Source organism: Fusarium vanettenii (assembly GCF_000151355.1).
Source record: "Fusarium vanettenii 77-13-4 chromosome 9 genomic scaffold NECHAsca_6_chr9_2_0, whole genome shotgun sequence".
Lineage (NCBI taxonomy): Eukaryota > Fungi > Ascomycota > Sordariomycetes > Hypocreales > Nectriaceae > Fusarium > Fusarium vanettenii.
In genome coordinates, this window is record NW_003315877.1 from 737,378 (window position 1) to 748,815 (window position 11,438).

An 11,438-nucleotide genomic window follows, 5' to 3' on the forward strand; every position below is an offset into this window, starting at 1 on the left:
AAGAGAGGAACAGCAGTGACAACGGGCAAAATGTTTCATCTAGAAGAAGAGATACTCTCTGCAACCTCCCAATAGAACGGGGTACCAAAAGTGTGGACTGGTCGACCAGGCGCCGTCTCTTCTCGGCTGAAAGCCAATATGGCACTGCTCTTACAGTCGTCCTGTCTATTTCGTTGCGGTTCTCCAAGCGTCTCCGCAGGATTTCAAACGAAGCTGCTTCCTTAAAACTTTCACTGATTCATTATCACTCGTCAATTGCTAGCGACAAACGAACAACCTGTTTGAGTGTTCTAGCTAGCAGCTTGAGAAGAATGACAGCGCTGATTGGTCCAATTCGCAATGAGCTTCTGTTTTTGGACTTTATCGGGATACACGTGATCCTCGCCTTAGTCAGCTGAGCGTTGCGCCACGTGTGGGGCGATGGGATCCCCGCTAACCGTCGCTCCACCCTAAGGAGTGACCACTTCGACGCCATGGCTCATGGATCAGGAGTTCAACAGCACCATTTTGGACATATTTGAGTAAAATAAAACCAGAAAAAAAGCAAAAAGAAGCTGTGCGATAACAGGGAATCGAACCCTGCGCTCAGGCATGGGAAGCCAGAATGTTACCACTACACCATTATCGCGTCGTCTACAACGCAACCATGCCAATTTTGGAGGCGAAAGTCACAGACCCACATCATATAGGACCCGCAGTGAGCGGGGCGCCTACTAAGCCATGTGGGGTACCCTAGCTCTTAGGTAGGCTGCTGGTCAACCCCTCCACCATTTCCGCTGAACACCTCCAAGCTTCACTCTGCCTCACCCTCGACGTCACCCGCCATTATTGCTACCTCCCCTCCCACCTCCCTCTCCGTCCCGCACTCCGAGAAACGCCCATCATGGCTAGCAAGGTCGACCGCATAGTAGCCCGGCTACAGGCCAAGATCGAAGAGGGCGACTACTACGAGGCCCAGCAGCAGACCCGTGTCGCCGCCTCTCGCTACATCAAGACGTCCAACTGGCCCGCCGCCATCGATATCCTCTCGAATGTGGCCCAGGCGTTGCTTCGCGCCGGCCAGGGTGGTAGCGGAGGCGATCTGTGCATCATGCTGCTCGACGTCTACAAGCAGGCTGAGCTGAAGCCTGATGCTACTTCCAAGGGGAGACTGCTTACTTGCCTGCGGCTGTTTGATGCCGAGGAGCCTACGAGGAAGAAGTTTGTTGGCGAGATTATTGCGTAAGTGCTACGGTGTCCGAATGGTAGCGAGTATCCTAACGGACGAATAGGTGGTCAGCCAAGTTCGGCGAGTATCCCGCCGGAGACCCAGAACTTCACCACGTTGCCGGATCGCTCTACGCCGAGGAACATGAGACATACGAGGCGGAGAAACATTTGATATTGGGTACCAAGGATTCGCCCGAGGTTCTGACAAAGATGGAGTATACGTGGTACAAGGAGGGCGAGCCTCACACGGCAGCTCTTTTCGCTGGTCGCGCCGTTCTCCCCTACCTCCTTATTGGCAACGTCCGCGCTGCCAACACTTGCTACCGTATCTTTACCAGCTCACTCTCCAGCGACAACCCGAATATCGGTGTCCAGGACGTGTCGAGCGCCGCTGGTGATATCCGCATCTTCCCCAGCATCCCCCTCCTCAACTTCCTGGGCTTCCTCCTGCTTGCCGTCCAGCGGGGTGCGCCTGAGCTCTTCCGGGCGCTCGTGTCCAAGTACGCGACGCAGATCAACGAGGCCGGGACGTGGGGCGAGGCGCTCGAGATGGTTGGGGAGATGTACTTTGGTCTAGCTAAGCCCCGACAGAGCAACCCTCTAATGGATATGATGAGCGGCTTCTTTGGCGGAGCCGGCGGTCAGGAGCAGCCGAAGCGGAGACAGGTCACGCAACGGCCAGATGCTCCCGCTGCTGAGGGCCTGGACTAGATGAGGGTTGGTTTTCGTGGACGGTTTGTGTACCATAGAGTCTTGGGAGAAACATCCATAGACAGCAGGCGTTGCAAGGTTGGTGAAAAAAAAAAGACTTGGTTATCCGCGTGGCTGTTCTTCGGGTTCAAACATCCAATTGTCTTCGGCGAGGGCCGCCACTTTTACTCTCAAACTCGTCTTGACAGCTTCGAGGAGTTCTGCACGTGAGGTGAGCCACATGGTGTGACGATTGGGGGTGAGCTGGCGTACCTTCTGGCTGCTCTGGAACTGTATTTCGATTAATCTGATGATGCTTGACGGCTTCAGCCAGTCGCTGCCTCTCCTCTGTCACCAGTTAGCCTCAATCATCAAATGTGTCACAAGTAAATAGCATACTCTCAGTCTCCTGCCGGTGATCCATCGGCAAATCATCATCGTCCTCGAGCATCGGTGTCGGCGGGTCCCCAAGCTCAATCTCGCCGTGCTTATCACGAACGACAATCTCAGAGGTGTCTGACAAGACGTCGACGTCGACGTCGAGGTGCAGCGTCTCGGCCGACGTGGACGACGAGCCAGCTGTAGGTCGCCGGGTCAACTGGCTCTGGAACAGATTGCGACGGACTGATGCAGATGCAGAGGATGATGTGCCATTCCGCGAACGCGAAACGCCGTTGCCGTTTGTTGCTGCGCGTGAGCGGTCAGACATGACGTGTGAGTGAATATTATGCAGAATGTAGGACTTTTTGTGTTTTGTTATGTTGTCCAAGATGTGATGTGATGCGTAGTCAGATGCGGGTTCTATGTGTGTTGACTTTGTGTGGGGATGCGCCGGGGTATGCTCTACTTTAGTGAGGTTGGGTAACCGCCGAGTCGTCGAGTCTAAGCAAGCGCATTCTAACAATCTCTTGTTCTCTAGCCTCCAATTGTCTTCAATAGTCTTCCGAATCGGGCCTTTGATGCTATGGAATGATACTAGAACCCATTCGACTCCTTTCACATCGAGTCAAACCTGACAGGCTGTCAGTTGTGCATAACGAACTTTAAACTCATGCTAATCCTGACAACGCTTATAAACCGAGCTCCTAAATCTGTAAATCGACGGTAGTCGATGAATTCCCAATAACTATAATCTCTTGGTCCAAAATCTTCGTGCCCAGATCGTGACCACTATCACCTATCCGTGATACTCGTTGTTGCAGCTCATTCTTCCACATTCATACTTGAGAAACTGCTCCTATTCGTACACCGAGAGCCATCTTTAGGAACGTAGCTCAACCCATCAATGCGCCCTGACATCCACACGGCCCTCGTTCTTTCATCTAATCTTGTCTGGCTGTGTTTACAGAGAAAGGTTGTACGAGTACTCGTCCTCCATGTTCTGGCTCACCCAAAGAACAACAGAGCTGCGTCGGGTTAGCAACATAGAAACCTCGACTAAAGTCAAACTTACCTGACGCCAACTAGAGCGTTGCTAACCACGTTCTCGATACCCATACCCAGCGCAGGCATAGCAACGCTAGGAACGACAAACTTGAGAACAAAGACAGTGACACCACCAGCCATTCCACCAGCAAGGGCCGCGAAACCTAGGAAGAGGACAACGCGAGCCTTCCAGGCGACACCAGATCCACTATAGCTGAAGGAGTCGGCGCTAAGGCGCTGCTTCTCGACCGAGTTGATAATGAGCATGCCCAAGCTGGAAAAGACAAAGGGCAGCCAGTCGACAAACTTGACATGGACGTCGGAGCCGTTCCTGGGCGACTTGGACCAGACGGCAGAGTCGAGCATGACGTAGAATGCGACGGAGAACTGACAGGACGTGGTTAGCCTTGCGGTCTGGAAATCATGAAAGAGCGCAGCGGCGCGGGCGAGTATCGCGACGTGTAGCTCGAGGCTGCTGAAAGTATCGCGGGCACAACCTCCATCATGCTTTACGGGACCAACGTACAATAGCTCCGGCAGCGTAGACACCAGCGTTACGGGCCCAGACGCTGTTGAGCCACTCGGGCTTTCTGAACTTCCAGAGACGCTCCTCCTCCATATTGACGGCTAGGTGTTGATCGCGGGGATCCGGATTGATCGGTACAGGTTCTCGTAGGGGCCTCGAGGCTTCACAGGTGGATTCGGGATGTAGGTCGTATTCAGCCGATGATGCTTCGTTGGCGATGCGCAGAACTGGAGGCTGACAATGACGAGGCTCGCGCATGGGACCGGCCTTGCTGTAGCGCCGACGAAAGGTCACGTGCGCTGCCCGTCATGGACATGGCCCGTGCACTCTTCAATGTTGCAGAGACACCAGGCGTGGTGAGCGCAACGTGGGGGCCTTGGGTCTTCCTGCAAAACACAAATCATCAACAAAGCGGCTCACGCGGAGACACGAGAAGTCAAGGAGAGCCATGTCAGTTACCCCGCTGGCCGGTGCGAGGTCGATCGAACCGGACCCTGAAATGTGAGCTGGCACATGGGATGGAGAATTGAGTGACCAGTGATATTTTTGACTTGACATGCGTCAGCAATCCCATCGTGTCGTTCGTAGAGTCTATTTTGTACTCTATCATGGCTAAAAATACATTCACATTCACAGGTTGACTGATGAAAACCCTGCAGGTCGTGTTGTGACGTGCTTGATACCTCACGACAGGCATCTGCAGAAAGTTTCAGTTTATGCAGCCTCCGCTGTCAATGACCGTTGCTGAATCTTGCTTGTGCGTTGCGTTGCGTTGCGTCGTTACGTGCGCTCAACGGCCGGATACTGTACATGTCTAGCTGCAACCTGCCGCGTCAACATGGAAAGCTACAGAAAGCCACGCCAATCCCGGACGTCTGGTTGTCGGGAACATAGTGAGGGGAGCCAAGATTGAAACGCAATAGTGGTTGTTGATCTCGACAGGTAAACCAGGCAACGGGTATTGAGGGATAACTCTCATAGGTTGGTGCGTGTAAACCAAGACGCTCCTGTGGTTGCTTTTCCCCAGCAACCAGGCGGGCTGTGCCGAAAGAAGCGGTGGAATACGTGGACTAAGCCAGCCACGAGGGCGGCTGAGAAGCGCTCAAGGTGCTGAGAGCTGACCACCACAACGGAACCTGGCGGCTGGCTGCTTTGGGGAGGTAGGGACGGCGCGATAATTCGCAGCCCTGTCCGTAGGCGCTGTAAATCAGGCGGATTCGTAAGTGAACAGAGCGCGGATGGCGTTGCTGCGAAAGTGACACCCCTGAACCTCACAGGTTCACGCATTGGATTTACGCGGAGTTCAATAAAAGCTGACGAATAAAACCCCCAGATGATCAATCAATCTAGGCCCGTTCAAGCAGTGGCCGCTATCCTTTCAGTTGCGCTACGCCCCTTTGATGCTCGCGTCCTCCTCCCACTCAAACGCTCGGCCCAGAATTGGACAGGCATCTGGAAGGGAAGGAAGAAAGCCAGTCCCTGGCCCTGTTCTGTCGTGCGACCCCGTTTCCTTCTCGCTTCCTCCATTCATCCCCATCCCATCACTTCATCTCAATCTTTTCTCGGTCAAACAATGCTAACGCGGCCTTGGTAGAGGCGTCTCACCCATTCGCTTGGTTACGCATATCCATTCGCCAGCCCACATACATTCTTTTTTGTCTCTCTTCATCTTTTCTTGTATTCTTTCTCGGCCTGTTGGAAAACACTTTCACGGCCCCTCGATCCGCTAATTTGCCCACCTCTCGCTTCTCATCTCCCTCGTTCTCGTGGCCCCCCTGCCAGGGTTATTGACGCGATTCATCCCTCATCCCACATACCCGACGACACGTTCAGAACGCCGTCGCCCTCTTCTTGGGTCCGAAAGGGAAGATAATACGTCGTTGTCTCGCATAGCCCTGTCTGTTTCACAGCGGCACGCCGAATCGTAACCCACCTTTACTTCGATATCCCTCCAGCATTCCAGCGCCTCCTCGGCCATACGCAACCTGACTCGGTCGCCCTTTCGAGTCTCGAGGGACTGCATCTCGTATCCTCCGCGCGAATCGACTGGACCTCCAGCGCCGACTCGAATACTCAACAGCATTCAACTCTCGACATCTCACATTTCATTCTTTCCAATACTCGTCAAGAAGACATCCCACATAGCAGCCCACTATGCGGCCTGCCAACTATCTGCCCAGGCCAGAGCTTTTGCTCTCGGCCTTCACCTCGGTCTCGATTTTCGGCGCCATGGTAATGGCTCAGGACGACAAGGATAAGGAAAGCGCTGCTGGCGCTTCCGGTGCCGCCGCCGCTCCTGCAGCTACCAACACGAACGACGACAAGAACAGCGAAGCCAGCAAGGCCAGCGCGACCGCCGCCGAATCCGCCAAAGAGTCGAACACTGACAACAAGTCCGAAGATAACAAGTCTGAAGCCGAGTCAAAGACCGAAGAGAAGGAGCCTGCAAGCACCAAGGAGGAATCAAAGCCCACAGCAACAAAGGCTTCATCTACCGAAGACAAGGAGGAACCTTCATCCACCGAGAAAGAGGACCCTACATCCACCGAGGACGATCCGACAAGCACAATCCAGTCCAAGATCACATCGATCAAGTCCATTTCAGATTCAGTTGAGACGGGATTGCCAACTTTGACAAAGGTCAAAGCGATCCCTACCTACCCGGCTGCGACCGTTCCGCCAACCAGCAACGCGCCTTTCATGCAGCACTCGAGCGCTCCTGATGGAACTGTTTTCATTGCTGTTGGCGCGATTCTTGGAGCACTTGGCGCTGCCATTCTCCTCTGGCGACTCATTGTGGGAATCCTTCTTCACCGATCTGTTGAGCGAGCTGCCAAGGCTCAGCACGATGCCAACGCAAAGCAAGGGTTTCCCGCTCCGCCAGCACCATTCTACAAGTATACCGATACTGGTTCCACCATGTCTCTCTCAGCTGGCCGGGGCGTCCGACGTACCACCCGCGGGCCCGTCCTCTCGTCAACCCCCAGCGCGTCTAACCTGTTCTTCTCGCCCACTGCTGCTGCAACTGGTAACGGCGGCGCTGGAAACCGTGGCTCAGCCTTCCTACCTTCAGGCTTCTATGCGGCAGGCACCAGTTCTCCTGGTGGGAGCCATGAGCACTCCATTAGCTTGACCAACCTGCGCCCCGACTCTCGTGGCCAGTTTGGAAACCCTTCACGCCACACCCTAAACATCACTCCTCCCGAATCACCAGCTGTCAACCCCCGAAGAGACATCAGCAACTCATCTTTGAACCTAAACCGGCCGCCAAGCCAGCGCGCCCCCAGCGCATTCCTCGACGACCTCCTGGCCGACGACCCCTCAAGCCTACCACCTCCACAGATGCCTGCGTCCAGTGGAAGGCATTCGTCATACGGCAGTGGCTCACCTGGCGGCATGAACCGGTTCTAGGTTGACATGACACAGCGTATTCGATAATTTAGAAAAGCGTACATGCGAGCGACTGTTCACACACCATCGCTCTCGGTCACCAAAACACAGGTGTTACAGGAGGGCCTTGCTCGATTCATTTTCAGCGGCGTCCGGGTGTTGGCATTTTCAAAGGGGCACGACTTGGAGATAACTTTCTTGGTTCGTTCAGGCACAATGGTGTAATATCTCACTTTTTTTTACCAACTTTTCTAATGTGCTCGGCATGGTCACGAGCGGGGGATTCTTTTTTCTGTGTAAGAGTTGGACATGGGCATGGAGACACGACAGGAGTTTCCAGTACGATGACGCCCATTATGTTGCACAGCCGAGCCGAGACGGCCAATGTTGAGGACAGCGCAAAAATGCCGACGAGTTTGGATTCATCCTAGCTCACCGAAAGGTTTGGTCTCTTTCCAGAAGCTTTCTGGTTCTTGTTAGTACATAGCATTTGTTCAATACGAGGTATTCACAACGATCCACGAGGCCATGTGACGGTTTATATTGAGATTTTGATGGTTTATACGGCCGTGTGACAAGTGAACCAGTTCCATGGTGACGGAATGGTCATGACACACCGGTGATTTCACATCGTAGTGATTTACAACGACATAAGAGCGGTTATAACCGGGCGGTATGGTTATAACTGGATAATACGGGTTACAGGTATGTAAAGAAGAGTTATAACTATGCAACTTAGGTTATAATTATGCTAAGAGCAGTTATAACCATAGAAGTTAGGTTATAACTGTAAAATCAGAGTTATAATCACAGATAGTTAGTTACAACTATGTAAAAACAGGCTATAACTATATAAGGCGGGTTACAACTGTGCAATCAGAGTTATAACCACACAAGGTGGGTTATAACTAGGTAGACATGCATGGGATTTATTGGCCTACACAAGGGGCAATAAACTAGAATACTGCCATGTTATGCTATCAGTCATCACGATACTATCAATTTACTTCAAAGGTAGCAAGACAATGTCAAGTATTAATATGGTGCTCAAGTAAGTCAAAGCAACTATCGGCCTTCCCTCGTAGATAATCATACAAGCCGTTCCCCATCCGATTTCTTTTCCAGCTCTTGACCAACGCCGTATCCAGAAAATTCATTTGTAAACCACCCCGTGTTTCGCAGCCACCTTTAAAAACCATGATCCATTCCTCATTACGCCACCCAGCCAGTTTAGCTTTGACAACCAACCTTCTCCAGAGTCCCGTCCTTGATATTAAAATACGATCTTAAAAAAGACTCCGTGGGTATTGCCCTCACAGCCGTGTCAAGCTGTCAAAATGCCCCGTCTCCCCTGAGCATCATCGTTGTGTTTCTTGTGTGTGGATAGAATCTGCGTCTCCGTTCTCTTTGACGCTTTCAGGTACCGAGGCAGCTGTCCTCCGCTGGAGAATTCTCCTATTCTCCTCCTCCTGCTGCCTCTCAAGGTCCTCAATCTCCTTGACCGTCTGCTTGCTCGACTCAACATCCTGCTCAGCCTCGGCGAGCAGCAGCCTCACCCTCTCAATCCTATTCATGGCCCCCTCCAGCTTGTCCAACCTCCTCCGCTTCTCCATGTCTCGTCTCTCCAGCTCGTCTACCCGCTGCTCTAGCTTGGCACGTGCTCGTCGCTCCTCGGCGACCATCTCGTTGGCTTGCTCGAATAGGGCAGCGCTCAGCTCCTCCACCTCCTGACTTGTGGCGGCGACCTTGCCCTCGGCCTCCTTGCGCAGATTCTGCTCTCGGCTCAGCGCTTCTAGCAGATCCTCAGCCGATGGGGAAGGTGGAGGTTGTAGTTGGGGTTGCGACCCGCTGCTAGCGGATCGCTGGTTGGGTGGTGGTCGAGAGGGATTTGTCTCGATGCTGCCAAGGTCGGGATGTGATTTTCGCGGGGAGAGGAGAGCAGAGAGGCGACTTGTGCCGCTCTGGAGGAAGGACATGCGAGTATTCGTGGGCGTGGCGGGAAGTTGTTTTTGTGTCGGGGACGAGGCCAGTTGGGAGCGGAGTCTCGTGAGCTCATCCTCGTAGTCTGCCCACCGGTCGACGGCGGCCGAGGCTTTTTCGTTGAGCAGGCGAACCTGGTTCTCGAGGTCGACGATGCGGGCTTGAGCCTCGAGGAGCTGGACCTGTGTGTGATCGAGGGGAAGGGCGTAACCGCAGCCGGGGCAGCATGGGGAGTCGTCGGAAGCGATGGGCGGTGCCGCCATGGTCATGACCATTGTTGAGGACATGGCTGGCGCATATAGAAGGTTGTGTATGTCGTTGTATTGGTTGTAGTAGTCGTAGATCGGGGTATTATATCATGAACACGTAGGGGTATTATCGTGGTACAGATTGCTGATCGCAAAGGCTCCCCGTCTGTGAGGGCGGGAAATGTCAAGGGAGTAATATAAGTCGGGCAAGACAGGTTCCGTGCCCGAGTGGCCCGTCCACAGCCTGTCCCTATTTTTGGGGGGTTCCCCTGTCTGCGTGTTCAGTGGCTTTGAACGCCCCCAGACACGCGATGGGCGGCTGAGCTGCAGCTTCAGTGGCGCGTGCCTGTCACTAACGGCCTAGCACAGCTTAGCACCGTTGCTGATCAGGGTCCCAGACGTGGCAGGGGATGGCCTATTGAAACAAATGGCGTTTCTTTGAGATGGAATCTTGAGTGGCAGGGCATTTCAAGTGGATAGACACGGTGTCATGGGCAATTAATTCAATCAATTAATTAATTGATTCACTAATTCTCATTCATTCAAAATCGACAATATTTACAAGTCACTTTCAACAGCCACAAGCCGGATTGCGCCGCCGCCCTAGAATCACTCACTAGAAGCCGGAATTCAACGGTAGGCCGATACGAAAAACATCACCTGCCACCAAGGGCCAATCACGCCTCAGTCGCCAGACTTTACGAGCACGCGAGGAATGGGACGTTGGATCTAGATCAAGTCGGGTTAATTGATGGGCCACATGCGGTAATTCAAACGTTTTATTCTTCTTTGTTCTATCCCATCTCCAATTGGCTTGTTCTTGGCTTTGACGCACATTGGCGCATCTTGCAGTTGAGACCCAACATCCAATGATTCTACATGGCATGTAGGACATCCAATATCACAGACTCTTCGAGGGCTGTATAACCCAGATCTGACAGTTTCAGGGGAATGATCTCCGAGCATCGGCAAGATCGTTAACGCTGACCCGGTCTTGGCTGATCTGCCAAAAGCTTTACGCCACGGGATGACGGGCGAGTCAATCCACGGAACTTGGTCGCCATCAGGCTGTTTTTTCACCGCCCTCTCTTGCGTCAATGACCCCTTCCTGATTTTTTCCCTGATGTCCAAGGGGCAAAAAAGGCTGTGAAGCATCTCGGCCAAATTATTCTGAGACAAGCCCCCTTCGTGTTGCACTTGTTGCATTCCAGTTGACTTCAGGGCTGGCACTGTGACAAGGCGGCAAGCTCAGCTAGGCTTTGCGACCTTTCGGGGCTCTGTAATTCCCGTTTCAGGATCTTGATACTCTTTCCAGCTCAAGGGGACCATGTCGTTGCCCGCCTCGCTCATCGCCATTACCACGCCAAGTTCGTTTGAAGCTGTCGAGAGATAGTAGTTTGCTTGGTCACCGAGGGAGATCTAACACCGATTAGCCAAAACTCAACTTCAAAATGACAAGAAACTTACGACTTGGGCTCGGACAATATCACCCGGCTTGAAAGATTCATAAATCTTGACCTTGTCCTTCTCTGTTGCCCTCACATCCTGCACTCGGATAACACCCTGCCACTCAGTCTCTAGCACCGTATCGCCGACCTGCTGGATAACCACGATGGCCTGCTTGGGCATAAGTCGCAGAACACGGGCGAGTACAATGTTGTCGACATCGGGAAGGACCTCGCGCTTACGGCCGTGGCGGGACACGGAGACGGTCGCAAGCTCTTCGGTGGTCGGGGCGGTGATCTTGTTCAGTCGCTTGGCAGGACCAGCTGCCTTGGCCGGTTGTATGACGGTGACCTTTCCGAGCAAAGATGAGACGACATTTCCTTCGTAGACGTGTGTGCCGGGGCCGGGCGCAAACTTGGTAACCGGACCTAGGACTTTGCCTGGCATGGCAATCGGGGGAACTTCGTCGAGGGCCATTGCGACCAATGTTGTTGCTGCTTAGCTGAGCTTTGCAGTACGAATGC

The 11,438-nt window shown here is 53.2% G+C and overlaps 5 protein-coding genes across 5 annotated transcripts; 2 read left to right on the forward strand and 3 right to left on the reverse strand.

Annotated features, from left to right (window-relative positions):
* Nucleotides 1-883: 883 nt before the first annotated feature.
* Nucleotides 884-1,920, forward strand: NECHADRAFT_84754 (uncharacterized protein; the record flags this gene model as incomplete). The annotated part of the gene is made up of 2 exons (XM_003049995.1): nucleotides 884-1,221; nucleotides 1,272-1,920. 2 exons carry the CDS (start codon nucleotides 884-886, stop codon nucleotides 1,918-1,920), a joined length of 987 nt encoding a protein of 328 aa, XP_003050041.1.
* Nucleotides 1,921-2,923: 1,003 nt separating this feature from the next.
* On the reverse strand, nucleotides 2,924-4,059 carry NECHADRAFT_102821 (uncharacterized protein). The gene is made up of 3 exons (XM_003050382.1): nucleotides 3,851-4,059; nucleotides 3,353-3,711; nucleotides 2,924-3,305 (listed from the first exon to the last, which is right to left on the reverse strand). The coding sequence occupies exons 1-3, from the start codon at nucleotides 3,941-3,943 to the stop codon at nucleotides 3,242-3,244; spliced, it is 516 nt and encodes a 171-aa protein (XP_003050428.1). The 5' UTR covers nucleotides 3,944-4,059; the 3' UTR covers nucleotides 2,924-3,241.
* A 1,914-nt stretch (nucleotides 4,060-5,973) lies between these two features.
* Nucleotides 5,974-7,756, forward strand: NECHADRAFT_101608 (uncharacterized protein). Its single transcript, XM_003049996.1, has one exon. It carries the CDS (start codon nucleotides 6,005-6,007, stop codon nucleotides 7,259-7,261), a length of 1,257 nt encoding a protein of 418 aa, XP_003050042.1. The 5' UTR covers nucleotides 5,974-6,004; the 3' UTR covers nucleotides 7,262-7,756.
* An 842-nt stretch (nucleotides 7,757-8,598) lies between these two features.
* NECHADRAFT_84757 (uncharacterized protein) lies at nucleotides 8,599-9,495 on the reverse strand (the record flags this gene model as incomplete). Its single annotated transcript, XM_003050383.1, has 1 exon — nucleotides 8,599-9,495. The coding sequence occupies one exon, from the start codon at nucleotides 9,493-9,495 to the stop codon at nucleotides 8,599-8,601; it is 897 nt and encodes a 298-aa protein (XP_003050429.1).
* Nucleotides 9,496-10,716: 1,221 nt separating this feature from the next.
* NECHADRAFT_96196 (uncharacterized protein) lies at nucleotides 10,717-11,391 on the reverse strand (the record flags this gene model as incomplete). The annotated part of the gene is made up of 2 exons (XM_003050384.1): nucleotides 10,717-10,887; nucleotides 10,936-11,391. 2 exons carry the CDS (start codon nucleotides 11,389-11,391, stop codon nucleotides 10,717-10,719), a joined length of 627 nt encoding a protein of 208 aa, XP_003050430.1.
* Nucleotides 11,392-11,438: the final 47 nt, after the last annotated feature.

What these genes read in the sequence shown, in the direction of transcription:
- NECHADRAFT_102821 (XM_003050382.1), bottom strand. Translation starts at nt 3,943, where the DNA reads ATGGAGGAGGAGCGTCTCTGGAAGTTCAGAAAGCCCGAGTGGCTCAAC. An exon ending in TCTACGCTGCCGGAGCTATT is followed by an intron (nt 3,712 to 3,850) that starts GTACGTTGGTCC and finishes ACGTCCTGTCAG; the next exon opens with TTCTCCGTCGCATTCTACGT. An exon ending in AACGCTCTAGTTGGCGTCAG is followed by an intron (nt 3,306 to 3,352) that starts GTAAGTTTGACT and finishes AACCCGACGCAG; the next exon opens with CTCTGTTGTTCTTTGGGTGA.
- NECHADRAFT_101608 (XM_003049996.1), top strand. Translation starts at nt 6,005, where the DNA reads ATGCGGCCTGCCAACTATCTGCCCAGGCCAGAGCTTTTGCTCTCGGCC.